General features: G+C 58.0%; 1 protein-coding gene across 1 annotated transcript; it reads left to right on the top strand.

The window, feature by feature from the left end:
- Nucleotides 1-8152: 8152 nt before the first annotated feature.
- AQP8 (aquaporin 8) lies at nt 8153-11610 on the top strand. Its single transcript, XM_088520991.1, has 5 exons — nt 8153-8397; nt 9258-9384; nt 9900-10114; nt 10607-10741; nt 11568-11610. Exons 1-5 carry the CDS (start codon nt 8153-8155, stop codon nt 11608-11610), a joined length of 765 nt encoding a protein of 254 aa, XP_088377117.1.
- The last annotated feature ends 734 nt before the right edge of the window (nt 11611-12344 follow it).

Here is a 12344-nt window from a genome sequence, read left to right as displayed (position 1 = left end):
TGGTTGCTGCCTTTGGCTTTCACGCTCTCCTGCCTTCCCGATTTTTTTTTCTTTCCTTCCATTCCCACTGTGTAATTGCTCTGTCATATCCTAACATAAACCCGAGGAGCTCAATTCAACAAGGATCTATGAATCAGTCTTAATTAGACCTTCTCAGACTCCTTCAAACTTGCTGTCTAGTTAAATGTAGCATCTCTGCCGGTGACCTGGAAGGCGGCGCAGCCCGTCTCCCCGGGCTCTCCTGAGCTGATCCCGGGCTGTGCACGGAAAGGGGCTGGCGGGATGTGGCCGACGGAGCCGATACCTCCTTTCTCTTACCCCTGCCCTGGCACCTACTCCCCACTGGCTTCAATTCAACGTGTTGGAGGTGGGGAGGAGTCGAATCCGTATGAAAACTAAATGATGTTGCGATGTCGGCGGTGCAGCCTCCCTTGCCTTTATTGCTGTGTTCTCTCCTGCAGCTGAGCGCGGCGCGGAGCTGCGGAGCGCAGGGCCCGGAGCAGCCCGGAGCGGCCGTCCCGCTGCTGCGGAGCGCCAGGACCGGCGCGGGAAACGGCTTGGAACGTCTCGGAGTGAGTGGTGAAGCTTAGATTTGACCAAGAACAACGCACTGATAACTGCCCAGGGTATCAGGGTCATGAAGCAAAATTACACTGATAAAGCTTAATCTGAAAAACTTAGCAGTGCAGAAGTATATCCACAGCAAACGTCCAGAGCATAAAAATCATGGAATGATTCCTAATGGACACACACCTGTGTCCTCCCTCTGTATCCTGGTTTTGTTCTGGAGCCAGGGCTGGACAGCTGGGCTTGCTAATTCTAATGTGATGTTGACAGAATTGCAGGAAGGGTCTCTTCCTAGCCTGAGATATGGGCTCTAGAAAAAGTTAAGTCTCTGTCAGTTCTACTAATTGCAGCATTTTTCTTCCTCTCCTGCTGTTGTCAATCACGACTGTTTGGAACAGCAGTTTTATTATGAATGTGCAGTCCATGAAACCAACCCAAATATTCGTTGAAATGTGGATCTGATTCTACTCAAATCCTTCACTGACAATTGGTTTGGACTGTCAAACTCGTTTTTGTTTTGTTCTACATGAGGCCTCCTGTTCAGAAACAAAAGTGTTGGCTTTCTAAAAGAACTTTTTTATTATAGGTGTACATTTATTTTGAGGTCTGTTAGAGGTGCTTTTCTTCATGCCAGCTCATCCCCAGCCCTTCTCCTTTACCCAAGAGGTTTTTTCCTGAACCTGGAATCCTGGTAAAAATATTTATTTAGTAGGATTAAAACTTTTATCCTGGTAGCATCTTCAAGCTTTTTGATGTTACCATGTCGCACCTTGGATCGCGTTTCGGACCATCGCGATCCTTTTAACCAATGCAGAGCGTGTGAGACCTTCCTGCTCCCGTGGGATGGGCTGTGCTGCCTTGCAGAGCCACGCGCGAGGTTCCGATGGGATGTTGCTGAGCGCTCCTGCTTCCCCTCTTGAGGAACGCAGGGTGCTCCCGAAACGGAGCTTCACCTCCCGTTCCGGAGGGGCTGGAGCGCTCGGGGGGAACGTGCTGGAACTGGGCTCTGTTCTGCCGGTCGATGCCGTCTTTCCGATTCCCTTTGCCTCAGGCGAACCGAGAAAACGGGATTTGGTTTTCCTGTTGGACAGGGCGTGCTGCTGGCTCTGCTGTGCTGAGCAGCTCCAGGGAGCAGAGCTCTCTCCTGCAGCCTTCCTCGTGCACCTGACTAAGATCGCAGGATTTTCATTCTAACGTATAGAAGAACTACTCAGTACTTTCTTGTGTCTTCAAATAGATTCAATTATCTTCCGTGCAGTTTATGGAATAAGAAGTTGCTAATGGATGACTAACCCTATAGGATCTGAGGCTCTTCTGTGCAGCTCAGACAAGACACCTGGCTGCGCTCCGCTCTCCCGCTCCTGGTCTCCATCCACGCCTGGCTCTGCTCTGACCTGCTCACTGGCATTGCCTGGTCTGGGTCTGTGCAGGCAGAGGGTCCTGAAAGTCCTCACGACTTGGATTCAGGTGCAGACAGTATCTGAGGTAGCTGTGTCCAAAGCACTTGGATGTGAAGGTGTGAGAAACAAGACAGAGAAGTTCTACAGCTGTGCTCAGAGCCAAGCTGGGCAGGTTACATAACTTGGTATCTCCGGTAGTAAGAATTGTGGATTAAAACAAACAACAATCAGAACCCTGTAACACCCTCTGCACTACAGCAGTCTGTCTGTGCAGTGACTAATGGTAACTCTGTGGCAGCAAAACCAGCTTCCTGATTAATTTTATTAAAAATGAGCAATGACTTAGTAGCATGTAAGGCCCATCTACGCCTTAAAACTAATATTGGCAGGAGCTCCTTTGGCAGGATGCTCCTTGGACCTCTTGGGAAGCATCTTCACCCCTGTTCTCTAGAACCTTAACCGTTCTGGGGCACACGTGCTCCCTTTGAGCTGCTTGCACAGCCAAGGCCAGCTTGCATTTTTGACAGAAACTCGCGTTTTTGATACAAGCAGGCTTTGCATGTAGTTCACTGCAGGAGAAGCACCAGTGCTGCTTTTTTGTCCACCTATTTGTGGTGACTTGATTCTGTGTTTGGAAAGGACGTGCGGCTGCTACGAGGCAGATGCCGGTGGCGTTTCTGCTCCTTTACGTGCTCCACGGCCCATTCCCGCGGGAAGCAGGGAGGCAGCGGAGGAGGGCCGCGGTGCAGGGACGGAGCGCGGGATCCCGGCTCTCCCGCAGAGCCGTTCGGGAGCCTCCCGAGCGCCGCTCTCAGCCGCGGAGAGGAAAGTAGGTCACGTTGTGCTCCAGGGTTACAATAGGATCAAAAGAATTTGTGATTCGTAGGGAACTCGTGGGAGAAGATGAGTGGGGGGAGTCTCGCTCTCCTGATTGCACTAACTAAAATACATCTTTCACCTTTCTTCAGGGAGTATCTGGCGCAGCCGAAACAGTGTCACTGGAAAACCACTGGCTGGAGAAGCCTGAGAAGGGTGTTTGAGGGAAGGGGTGGCTTTGCCGGTTCCTGTCACCGGGGTTTGAAGCGGTGTTTGCCAGAAGGGCTTCCCTTGCGCCGTGCCGTGAACCTGCTCCCCGTTACCTGCTGGTGACTGTCTTTAGCCCAGGTTACTGGTCTTGACAGTACAGCGAAATCCGCAGCTGTGGATGGCCTGTTTAAACAGCAAGAATAAGTCAAGCTGGAGCAAACGGCGCGGTGAGAGTCGCCTGCGTTTCCCCAGGCAGCCGCAGTGCCGGCGCTCCCTGCGTTCCCGGATCCCCTTCCAGGAGGGAGCTGGAGCCGCATCCACAGCCGGGGGTTCGGGCTGGCACGAGCCCGTGTGGATGCGCGGGCTGTGCCGGGAGCGCCCGCAGGGATGCGGATGGCAGCGCGGGCGCAGCAGCGGGAATTGCGCACGGTTGTGCTCGCTGGTTTTGAAGCTGTGTTAATCCTATCGGCTCCCCTGTGTGTCCGTGGCTCTGCGGCATTCCCGGGACGAGGAGTCCGGCTGCCTTGGCAAACCATAGGAGCGCGAGCCCGTGGTCCTCGCCATCCGAGTCCTGCCGCTGCTTCCCGCTGCGAGGTGCGAGGAGATCCCCGTGCTGACCCCCTGCCGCCAGCACCGGCCCCGCGCTCGAGCCCGGTTTGGAAGAGGCTCCTCTGCTGTGCCAGACTTCCAGTGAAGCAACCGCTGCCTGCGCGTTGCTCCTTGCAGATAAAGAGAAGAAACCTTATAGAAACCCACTTGTTCAATTCCTCGCTGGAAGTATCCAGCCGTTTCTATCCAGGAACGGAATGAGAAGCAGCTATTAGCTCAGTGCGTAGCATTTCAAGCTACTCCAGAACTCCTGGCTCCTAATCTCGTGCTTACAAGACTTCTCGGGTCTCTTGTGCTGGGGCGTAGGGCAGCTCTCTTGCTGAGGACTGAAGTGCTTTGCTCTAATCATGCCCAGAGGATGTTTCCTGGGAGCCAAGTGCTAATCGCTCCTGGGAAGTGCACGCATGCACTGAAGGGCACTTGGAGCATCATTCCCTTCCCTGGCAGTTTGGTTGGTTTTAAGTATCAGAATTAAGATCTAAGTATGGCTTCATCCTTCCGGTTATTTTCCTTTCTCAAGGCCAGTTTATTCTGTGTCTGCAGAACTGACCCAAATCTGTCCCCATTTTCTAACGGAAAATGGTAAATCTCTATTAAAAACTCTTGGAAATTTCCATCTGCACTCAAGCATTGCTGTAGCAATTTCAAGTAAAAGTATTATGCAATAGGATCTCTAAATGTGCAGAGGTCGGTAAACCTGTGTTACTGCTACTAGTTGCAAATAATTCTGCAAGTTCTCATTCAATAACAGTTGTGTAACCATTGGACTATCAGTCTCTAATATAAACACCATAAAGATAAGGCAGTGTCAAATGAATTGCCTTTACCTTCTTTATTGCTCTTTAAGACAGAGTTGCACGTGGATGCTGGTGGTGACAGGGTCTTTCTTTGTAGCACAGCATCATGCAGCACCTAAAAGGTACCTACCTTGTTTGTACCTTTTAAAAATACCCATTCTGAAAGGTGTTTACCATAAAATATAGAAGTTCTGATCCCACAAGCCTCTGCATATACTTAATTCCTGCAGTTAGGTATTGTTCAGTGTTAGCAGCACTTGAGCGTGTTCTTACCTACCTGCTTAACTGCTTTGCTGGGTTTGGGTGTTGTATTTGCTATAGAAAACCAAAAAGGAGGCTAGGATCTGCGTGAGAGAGCCAGGAGAGGCAGAATGAAGCAATTCCCAGGAGATGCTGGGGTACACAGGGCTATTCAGACTCTTTTTGCCCAGGTGGATGGATAGCAGAAAACGCATCTATGTATTCCCTAAAACATTTTTTTCTAAGCTCTTGCTTGTTGTGTACTACTTCCTGCACTAAATGACAGTTGCTGTTGTCATTTATTTGACAAATCCACATTATCAGTGCAAGCACAAACAAAGACAAAAATAAATGTCTGCTAATATGAGCAGATTTATCCGTTCTCGTCCCCACGCCTTTTCCCCATCAGTGTCGTACGCAGCTCAGCCAACCTGACTGCAGAGCGGGTCGGCTGCCAAGTCTCCAATGTCATCTGGAGGGGCAAAGGGCCCAATGAAAAGGGTCATTTTCTTTGCTTCTTCGTGGCATCCCTGGACAAAAGGCAGGTGCTCGAGCAGCTTCCCCTGGGAGTGAGCGTAGGAGGCAGGTTAAGATGTAATTTAATTTAGGGGCCTGCAGGAAGGGAGGCCAATGTGCAAAAGAAACATCTGAGGCTCAACAGTTGCAAGGCCAGGGAAATCGGAGCTGAGATCTGGTTAAGCAGAGCTTAACCGTGAGCGCGATGCGGAGCGCGGAGCGCGGCGTGCAGGACCGTGGTGCCGCTCGGCATGACCCGCGACCGCGCGGGCTCTGTGGACAGGGGCTGCCGGGTGGTTTCGCAGCTCCCTCGTGTTTTCTGTGTCAGCTGCCTCGTCTTTTGCTTAACGGATCTGCTCACGAATGCTTATGCAGTTGCCACAAAGGGCCTAGCAGGGCAACTTCACATGGTCACAGACATTGTTGCCAAAATTCCTTCTGTTTGTGAGGGCTCGTTCACTGCTGTAAGCTGCAGCTTGCGGGGGGATCCAGGCGGTGCAGAACAGGCTGAATATCGTGAATCCCCCCCGTACTGCTGTTTCTGGCTTTGCCCTGGTCCTCCTGCTCAAGGCTTGGTCTTTCTGACCGCGCTGCAAGATCCTGAGTGCCTTGGTCCTACGCTCCCCTCCGGCTCTTCCCGCTGGACAATGGCTGCAGATGGTATCCAATTCCATGTGTGTTTTCCTGCTCCTTCTCCTCCCCTGGTCCCTGCCCTGTCACGCGCTGTCATCGGTGCTTGGTGACGAGACAGGGGATGGGGTGGCCTTGCTTGCCCCAGGTGCCGTGAGGGTCACGGATGGTTTATGAGCTGGAGAGCAGGCGCGAGCCGCAGCTGACAGCTGCTACTGGAAAAAATGTCATTACTTCATTGTTTTCTTTTTGTTCCTGTTTTTAAGGTTAACTCGAATCGCACATGCAGAGCAGCGCTTCCCGCGGAGGCGGCGAGGTTGGAGACGGCGTTCCCGGGGCTCTGGAGGAAAGGCAGGAGCCGCTCCGAGCTGTTCCGGGCGGGATGCGAGCCGGGCCCTGCAGAGCGGCGCTCCTGCCTCTCGCTCCAAGGCAGAGCTGTCAGCGTTCACCCCGTGCTGGAGCTTTTCAAACCAGGAGCTTCTCACGATTTGTCAGTCCTGCGCAGCAGATGTCAGATGTCTAGACAGCTCTGACTAGCGTTTTGTGCAGAGCTGCTTGTGTGGAACTTTTACTAATAGCAGGAAAGTTCCCCCGTTTTGCACTTCTGCTTCATTCTGCTCCGGTCCCTGCCCAGCACTGACGGATTCCACTGGTCGGATGGAGAGCGCTCCCTCCGGGATGCTCACACCAACACCCCTGCCCCGGGCAGGAACGGGGACCGTTTACAAGCCAGGAGCGCTGAGCTAATCCCTTCTTTTGGGTTGGGACCTTCCAGTGCTCCGGAGCCCCTGATCCACTGGGAAAAGTCTACAGAAGCCGCGTGTCCGGGCCGCAAGGGGAAGGTCAGTGAAATCCGGTCCCTTTGGCTCGAGTGGAGCTCCCGGGGGGCTGTGACGAGGGGCCCGGTGGCAGCTCCCGTGCTGGCGGGACGGGATCACGGAGCCCCCACGTCCCGCAGCTCCGTGCAGGAGGCCGCAGGGAAGCGCCTCGAGGAGCAGCCGAGATGTTCCCTTGCTCTCCGAGATGCTGCCGAGGGAACCTGCTGCCGACTCCTCCCGTCTATGGAAACGGAGATCCTGGCATGGGAGAAGCAGGGACAGGGGCTCCTGCAAAGGAGCCTGAACCGCGATTCCCTCCGAGCTCCGGCCGACCCTCCTCTGGCACGAGGCCAGCAAAGGCAAGTGGAAATTTCCTTCCCATCCCCGGTGTCTTGTGAAAACATCATAAAAAGCCTGTGGCGTTCTTTACCCTTAGTTAAAAGAGAGAAAAAAAGCCTATAACCCGAATCCTTAATTACCCATTACAAACATAAAACGTTGCAAACGATTGCTCAAGGAGGTGAAATGCCACCGCGCTCGTCTCCCGGCGCATCCCGACGTGCATCCTGGGCAGATTCCTGCTGCTTGATGCAAGAGCTGCCCTGCTCGTGTGGCCACGGGGACCCAGTGGTGGCTCTGGCTTCATGTGTCCCCCATGTCCCCTGCCATCCTGCCCAGTGTCCCCACGTCCTCTGCTGAGGCCTGGGCCGGGCTTGCCTGGTGCTCCCTCCTCCAAGGCGGCTGCTGTGGACGGTCCATGCAGAGGTTCCTCATGGGGGCTGTTATTTATTTGTCTGTTTATCTATTTATTGTCGCTCCTGCTCTCAGCACTGCCAGCAGATCCCTGCGCTCCCTTGCCAACAATCTGCTGGCCAAAACCCGGCTCCGGAGACGCTGTTCCCGGCTGGGGGATGCCAGCTGCCGTGTCCCTAATGTGCGGGTTTAGGCGGGACAGGGGCTGAGCTCTAAGGGAACCAGCTCTGCTTCGTGGTTTGTCCAGGTGTCCCTTGTCATTTGAGGCCAATAACTGTGTTCCTGCTCTCCCCATTTCCTTGGACCCCGTGTGGGTCCCTGTGCAGCCAGGGAAGGTGCTGGTGCTTCCCGCGCCTCTGGCTCGCACGGTGGAGGGAATCCCATCCCCAGTCCCGGCAGAAATCCTTCAGCCAAAAAAAAAAAAAAAAAAAAGAAATCCATGGAAAAAACAGAACCTTGAACCAGAGAAGCGTGGTGATAAGAGCGTTTATATTCCGGGGGCTGGCCCATCGCACTTTATTGCCTTTTCTCCTTTCCTTTTTTTCCGGCCCCCTTGGAGCGTCCTATCTGCTGCCATTCCTGCACGTCGGTATTCCGGGTTTTGGGCGAGATAAGGCGGCCGTCCCTCGCGGTCCCGCTCACTCGCAGCCGGGCGCTCCCGGGGACGCGCGAGCAGAGGGCGAGCGTCCCGCAGGGACACGGGCATCTCCTTCCCGCGGAGCGCGCCGGGCCGACCTTCCCCATCCCCGGGCTGCAGCCGGGCCCACGGCGCTCCCTGTTCCCTTGCAGCGCCCGGATGGATCCCGAGGCCGCCCCGGCCGCCAAGGGGCTGCAGCTGTCGGAGGCGCCGCGGCGCGCGCGGGCGCCGTGGCTGGAGCGGCGCGCGCAGCCCTGCGCGGCCGAGCTGCTGGGCACGGCGCTCTTCACCTTCGTGGGCTGCGCCGCCGCCGTGGGGAACGCGGAGGCCGCGGGGCCGCTGGCGCCCGCGCTGGCGCACGGGCTGGCGCTGGCGCTCTGCGTGGCCGTGCTGGGCGGCATCAGGTGAGCGGCGCTTCCCGGGGGAACGTGGCGGCACCGGAGCTTCCCTGGCTGCGGGCGCTGCAGCGAGGAGCTTCGTCCCGGGAAGGGCTGCCCGGGCGCGGGATTCGGCTTCTCTTTGCAAGCAGCTCCCAGCTCCAAAGCAGCGCTCAGGCAAACCCGCCGGTCCCCACAGTGCCGTTTGACTCCAATGAAGATGTCAATGTCCCCGGGCAGTGATGCTGGAACAGCCCCCGTGGAGCTTTGTTCCCTTCCCGGAGCGTCTCCAAGCTCTGGCCTTTCTCAGCCCTGTCCCTGGCTGAGAGGTCCGCAGGGCTGTGCAGCCCCTGTCCTCGTCCTGCCTTTAGTTACAGCTGGGGAACAGGGTGTAATTGTAGCTCCTGGACACGCTGACTCATCAGCTCCAGCAGCAGTTGTTATTAGGGCTGATTGGTTATGAAACTCGTTCATTAACGAGGGTCCCGTGGTAATCTGCTTTAATTAAAGGGACCCGGGCTTGTCCTGTGTGTGCTCCTGCATACGATGCCTCGCGCTGGCCGCGGGGCTGGAGCCACGAGTGCCGGGCACCGCACGGGCCGCTCCAGCTTCCCGGAAAGGCTCTGGGTGGATCCAGCGGGAGAGGTGGATGGGAGACCTCAGAGCATCCAGGCTTCCCCTCTGGATTCCTCTGGCTCTGGGAACCAGAGCAGGGAAGGATGCGGCTCTTCTGCCGTTCTCCCTGTTGCGGTGATGCAGCGGATGCAGACGGGAATCGCTTCCCTCCCTGCGCTGTTGCTCGCGGAGCTGCGGGACGCGCCTGCCCGGCCCGGAGCCGTGAGCAGGCGCTGCCGGAGCCGCTGACGCTCCCGTCCTGTCCCGCACAGCGGAGGCCACTTCAACCCCGCCGTGTCCCTGGGCGCCTGGCTCGTCGGCGGCCTCAGCCTGCCCATGCTGCTGCCCTACTGCGCGTCCCAGCTCTGCGGCGGCGTCATCGGAGCCGCCCTGGCCAAGGTAGGAGCTGCGGCGCGACGGGGCTGCGCTGTGCAGGGTGCTGCAGGGCAATGCACCGGGCAAGCACTGCGGTAACGGGGGTCCCAGCTGAGCTGGCCCCATTCACGAGTCCGGGGAAGTGGCTCCAGCAGCCAGGTGCTGCTTCTGGTGTGTGTGCTGCAAGCATGCGTGCTGCAAGCATGTGTTTTGAAAGCATGCATGCACTGCAAGCGTGTGTGCTGCAAGCGTGTGTTTTGTAAGCATGCGTGCTGCAAGTGTGTGTGCTGCAAGTGTGTGTTTTGTAAGCATGCGTGCAACAAGCATGTGCGTGCTGCAGCCTGTCTCTGCAGAGCCCCTGCCAGCTCCTTGCAGAGGGAGAATCCCAGAGTGGCCTCTGTGAGGGCCGGGGCTGCAGCTCGGCAGCAGAGCGGCCCCTTTAGCTCCGCGCTAGCTCGCGGTGCTGCCGGCCGCGCTGTGCTGGCCGCATGCATGCAGCGCTGCACGGGGCGGCTGGCGCAGGCTGCGCTCGCCCGCAGGCGGCCACGACCGGCGAGCGCTTCGCCAACGCCAGCGGAGGAGCCTTCAGCAGCATCGGCTCCGACGAGCAGGTGCCCGCGGCGCTGGTGGCCGAGGTGGTGCTCAGCGCCCTGCTCGTGCTCACCGTCTGCATGGGCGCCCTCAACGAGAGGACCCGCACGCCGCTGGCGCCCTTCTGCATCGGCTTCGCCGTCACCGCCGGCATCCTGGCCGGGTGAGCGCCCGCCGCGCTCCCCACGGGCACCCCCGGCACGCTGCGTCCCTTTGCTCCCAACAGCTCCCCGCGGAGCTGCGAGCCAACGGGCACTTCCAGTGGCATCACATGTTACTGCGAGCCCATAACGAGGGTCCGCAATTAGAGATGTTAATGGCTTGTTTAGCTAAGGCGGTGCCCCCACGGCAGGGCTGGACCCTCTGCTCTGCCCTTGTCCTGCGTGCTGAGCGAGCTGCACCGCACTGGGCTGGCTGGTACCCGCCGTGCTGCATCGTGCTGCGCTGTGCTGCATGGCACTGTGTGCACCGTGCGGCATGGCACCAGCTGCGCTGTGATGCACCCTGCTGCATCGCACCCCGTTGCATCACTCCCCACTGTATCACGCCACACTGCATCACTCCCCGCTGCATCATGCCACACTGCATCATGCCGCACTGCATTATGTCCCACTGCATCACTCCCCGCTGCATCACGCCACGCTCTCTCTTTCAGTGGCGCCGTGTCCGGAGCCTGCATGAATCCAGCCAGAGCCTTCGGGCCGGCGCTCGTGGCCAATCACTGGGACTATCACTGGGTTTACTGGGTCGGACCCGTGCTGGGCAGCCTCCTTGTCGGCGCCCTGGTCAGGTAGGTGCCGTCAGTGCCGCTTTCCTGGGCTCAACCTCTCTGGCTGCTCCTGCTCCATGGGAAATGGGGGCAGTTACTGGTTTTCCGGAGAGCTGGTGAAGGAGCAGGAGGTGGCAGCAGTGCGAGGCTGCCTTGAATGCAGTGCGCTTCCCAGCTCGCTCCGCTCCTGCAGCGCAAAGCTGGGACGGGCTGCAGCGGGGTGGCCGTGTGCTCAGTGCACACTCTGTGTGCTCGGTACACGTCCAGTGCATGCTCGGTGTGCTCAGTGCATGTTCAGAGCATGTTTGATGCATGTTTGGTGCATGCTTGGTGTGCTCAGTGCAGGTTCAGGGCATGCTTGATGCATGCTCGATGTGCGCTTGGTGCATGCTCAGTGCGCGCTCGGTGCATGTTCAGGACATGCTCGGTGCACACTCGGTGCATGTTCAGAGCATGCTTGGTGCATGCTTGGTGTGCACTCAGTACATGCTTGCTGTGCACTCAGTGCATGTTCAGGACATGCTCAGTGCGCGCTCGGTGCGTGCTCAGTGCACACTCAGTGCATGTTCAGGACATGCTCAGTGCACACTTGGTGCATGTTTAGGGCATGCTTGGTGAGCACTCGGTGCATGTTCAGGACACGCTCGGTGCATGTTCAGGACCTGCTCCGTGCACACTCAGTGCATGTTCAGGACCTGCTCCGTGCACACTTGGTGCATGTTTAGGGCATGCTTGGTGCATGTTTGGTGAGCACTCAGTGCATGTTCAGGACATGCTCGGTGCACACTCAGTGCGCTCCTGCAAGAGCTACCGCACCCATCCCACCTCCTCTGCTCCCTCCCCAAAGGCTCCTGCTGGGCGACCAGAAAACCCGCCTGCTGCTGCGGTGAGCAGGGCCCTGCCGCCCGCTCCTGCCCCGCTCCCGCCGGGAGCCGCCCCGACGGCGCCCTCGGCTCTGCCCCGGCCATGGAGCCGCCCGAGCGCGCGGGACAGGACCCTGCACCGCAGCCCGGCAGCTCCCGCCTCGGCCTGCGCCGGCCGCTCTCCCTCCTGGGCGGCTGCTCCTGCTCTTCCCGGCTGCTCCCGTCCTTCCCGACGGCCAAGCCTGCTCCGGCGGGAGCGAAGCTGCACGTCCATGGGCCGTGCCCAGGGCGGCCCTGCGCTGCATCACACACGGCCCCAGCAATGTGACGGCCTCAACCGGCAAACTGCAGCTCCGCGGCTTGGGGTTTCGGAGCACATCGGGAACTCAGAGCGCATTGGGATTTCAGAGCGCGATGCCGGAGCGCGTCTGCTCTTGGCAGGGCGCCGCTGATGTGGCTGAGCTTACGGGAAGGGACGGACTGATCCCGGGAGCAAAGCGGGGAGGGGAGCTAAGCCAGGGATGAGGACGGAGGGGCCAGGGCTGGGATGTGACTGGGATGCAGCTGGGATGCAGCTGGGATGTGCCCGGGATGCGGCCAGGGCAGTGGCTGCGGCTGCATCCCGGCGATGCCGGGGGAGCAGCGCGTGGAGCAGCCCCCTCGTCCTGGCCCTGTGAGCCCCGGTGCCCACCACCCTGCATTGCACATTCATTTCTAATCCACACGGGTGCCTTTTAATAAAGCGTCTGTAAAACCGTGTT

Source organism: Tinamus guttatus, unplaced genomic scaffold (genome assembly GCF_059628265.1).
Source record: "Tinamus guttatus ecotype Peru unplaced genomic scaffold, ASM5962826v1 Tinamus_guttatus_pri_ptg000107l, whole genome shotgun sequence".
In the NCBI taxonomy this organism is placed as follows: domain Eukaryota; kingdom Metazoa; phylum Chordata; class Aves; order Tinamiformes; family Tinamidae; genus Tinamus; species Tinamus guttatus.
The sequence above is the reverse complement of the archived record's forward strand: the minus strand, read 5'-3'. Positions and strand labels throughout refer to the sequence as shown.

Excerpts from the sequence above, each read along its gene's own strand:
- AQP8 (XM_088520991.1), top strand. The coding sequence starts at position 8,153 with ATGGATCCCGAGGCCGCCCCGGCCGCCAAGGGGCTGCAGCTGTCGGAG. Across the intron at positions 8,398-9,257 it reads GCCGTGCTGGGCGGCATCAG|CGGAGGCCACTTCAACCCCG; the intron begins GTGAGCGGCGCT and ends TGTCCCGCACAG. Across the intron at positions 10,742-11,567 it reads CTTGTCGGCGCCCTGGTCAG|GCTCCTGCTGGGCGACCAGA; the intron begins GTAGGTGCCGTC and ends CCCTCCCCAAAG.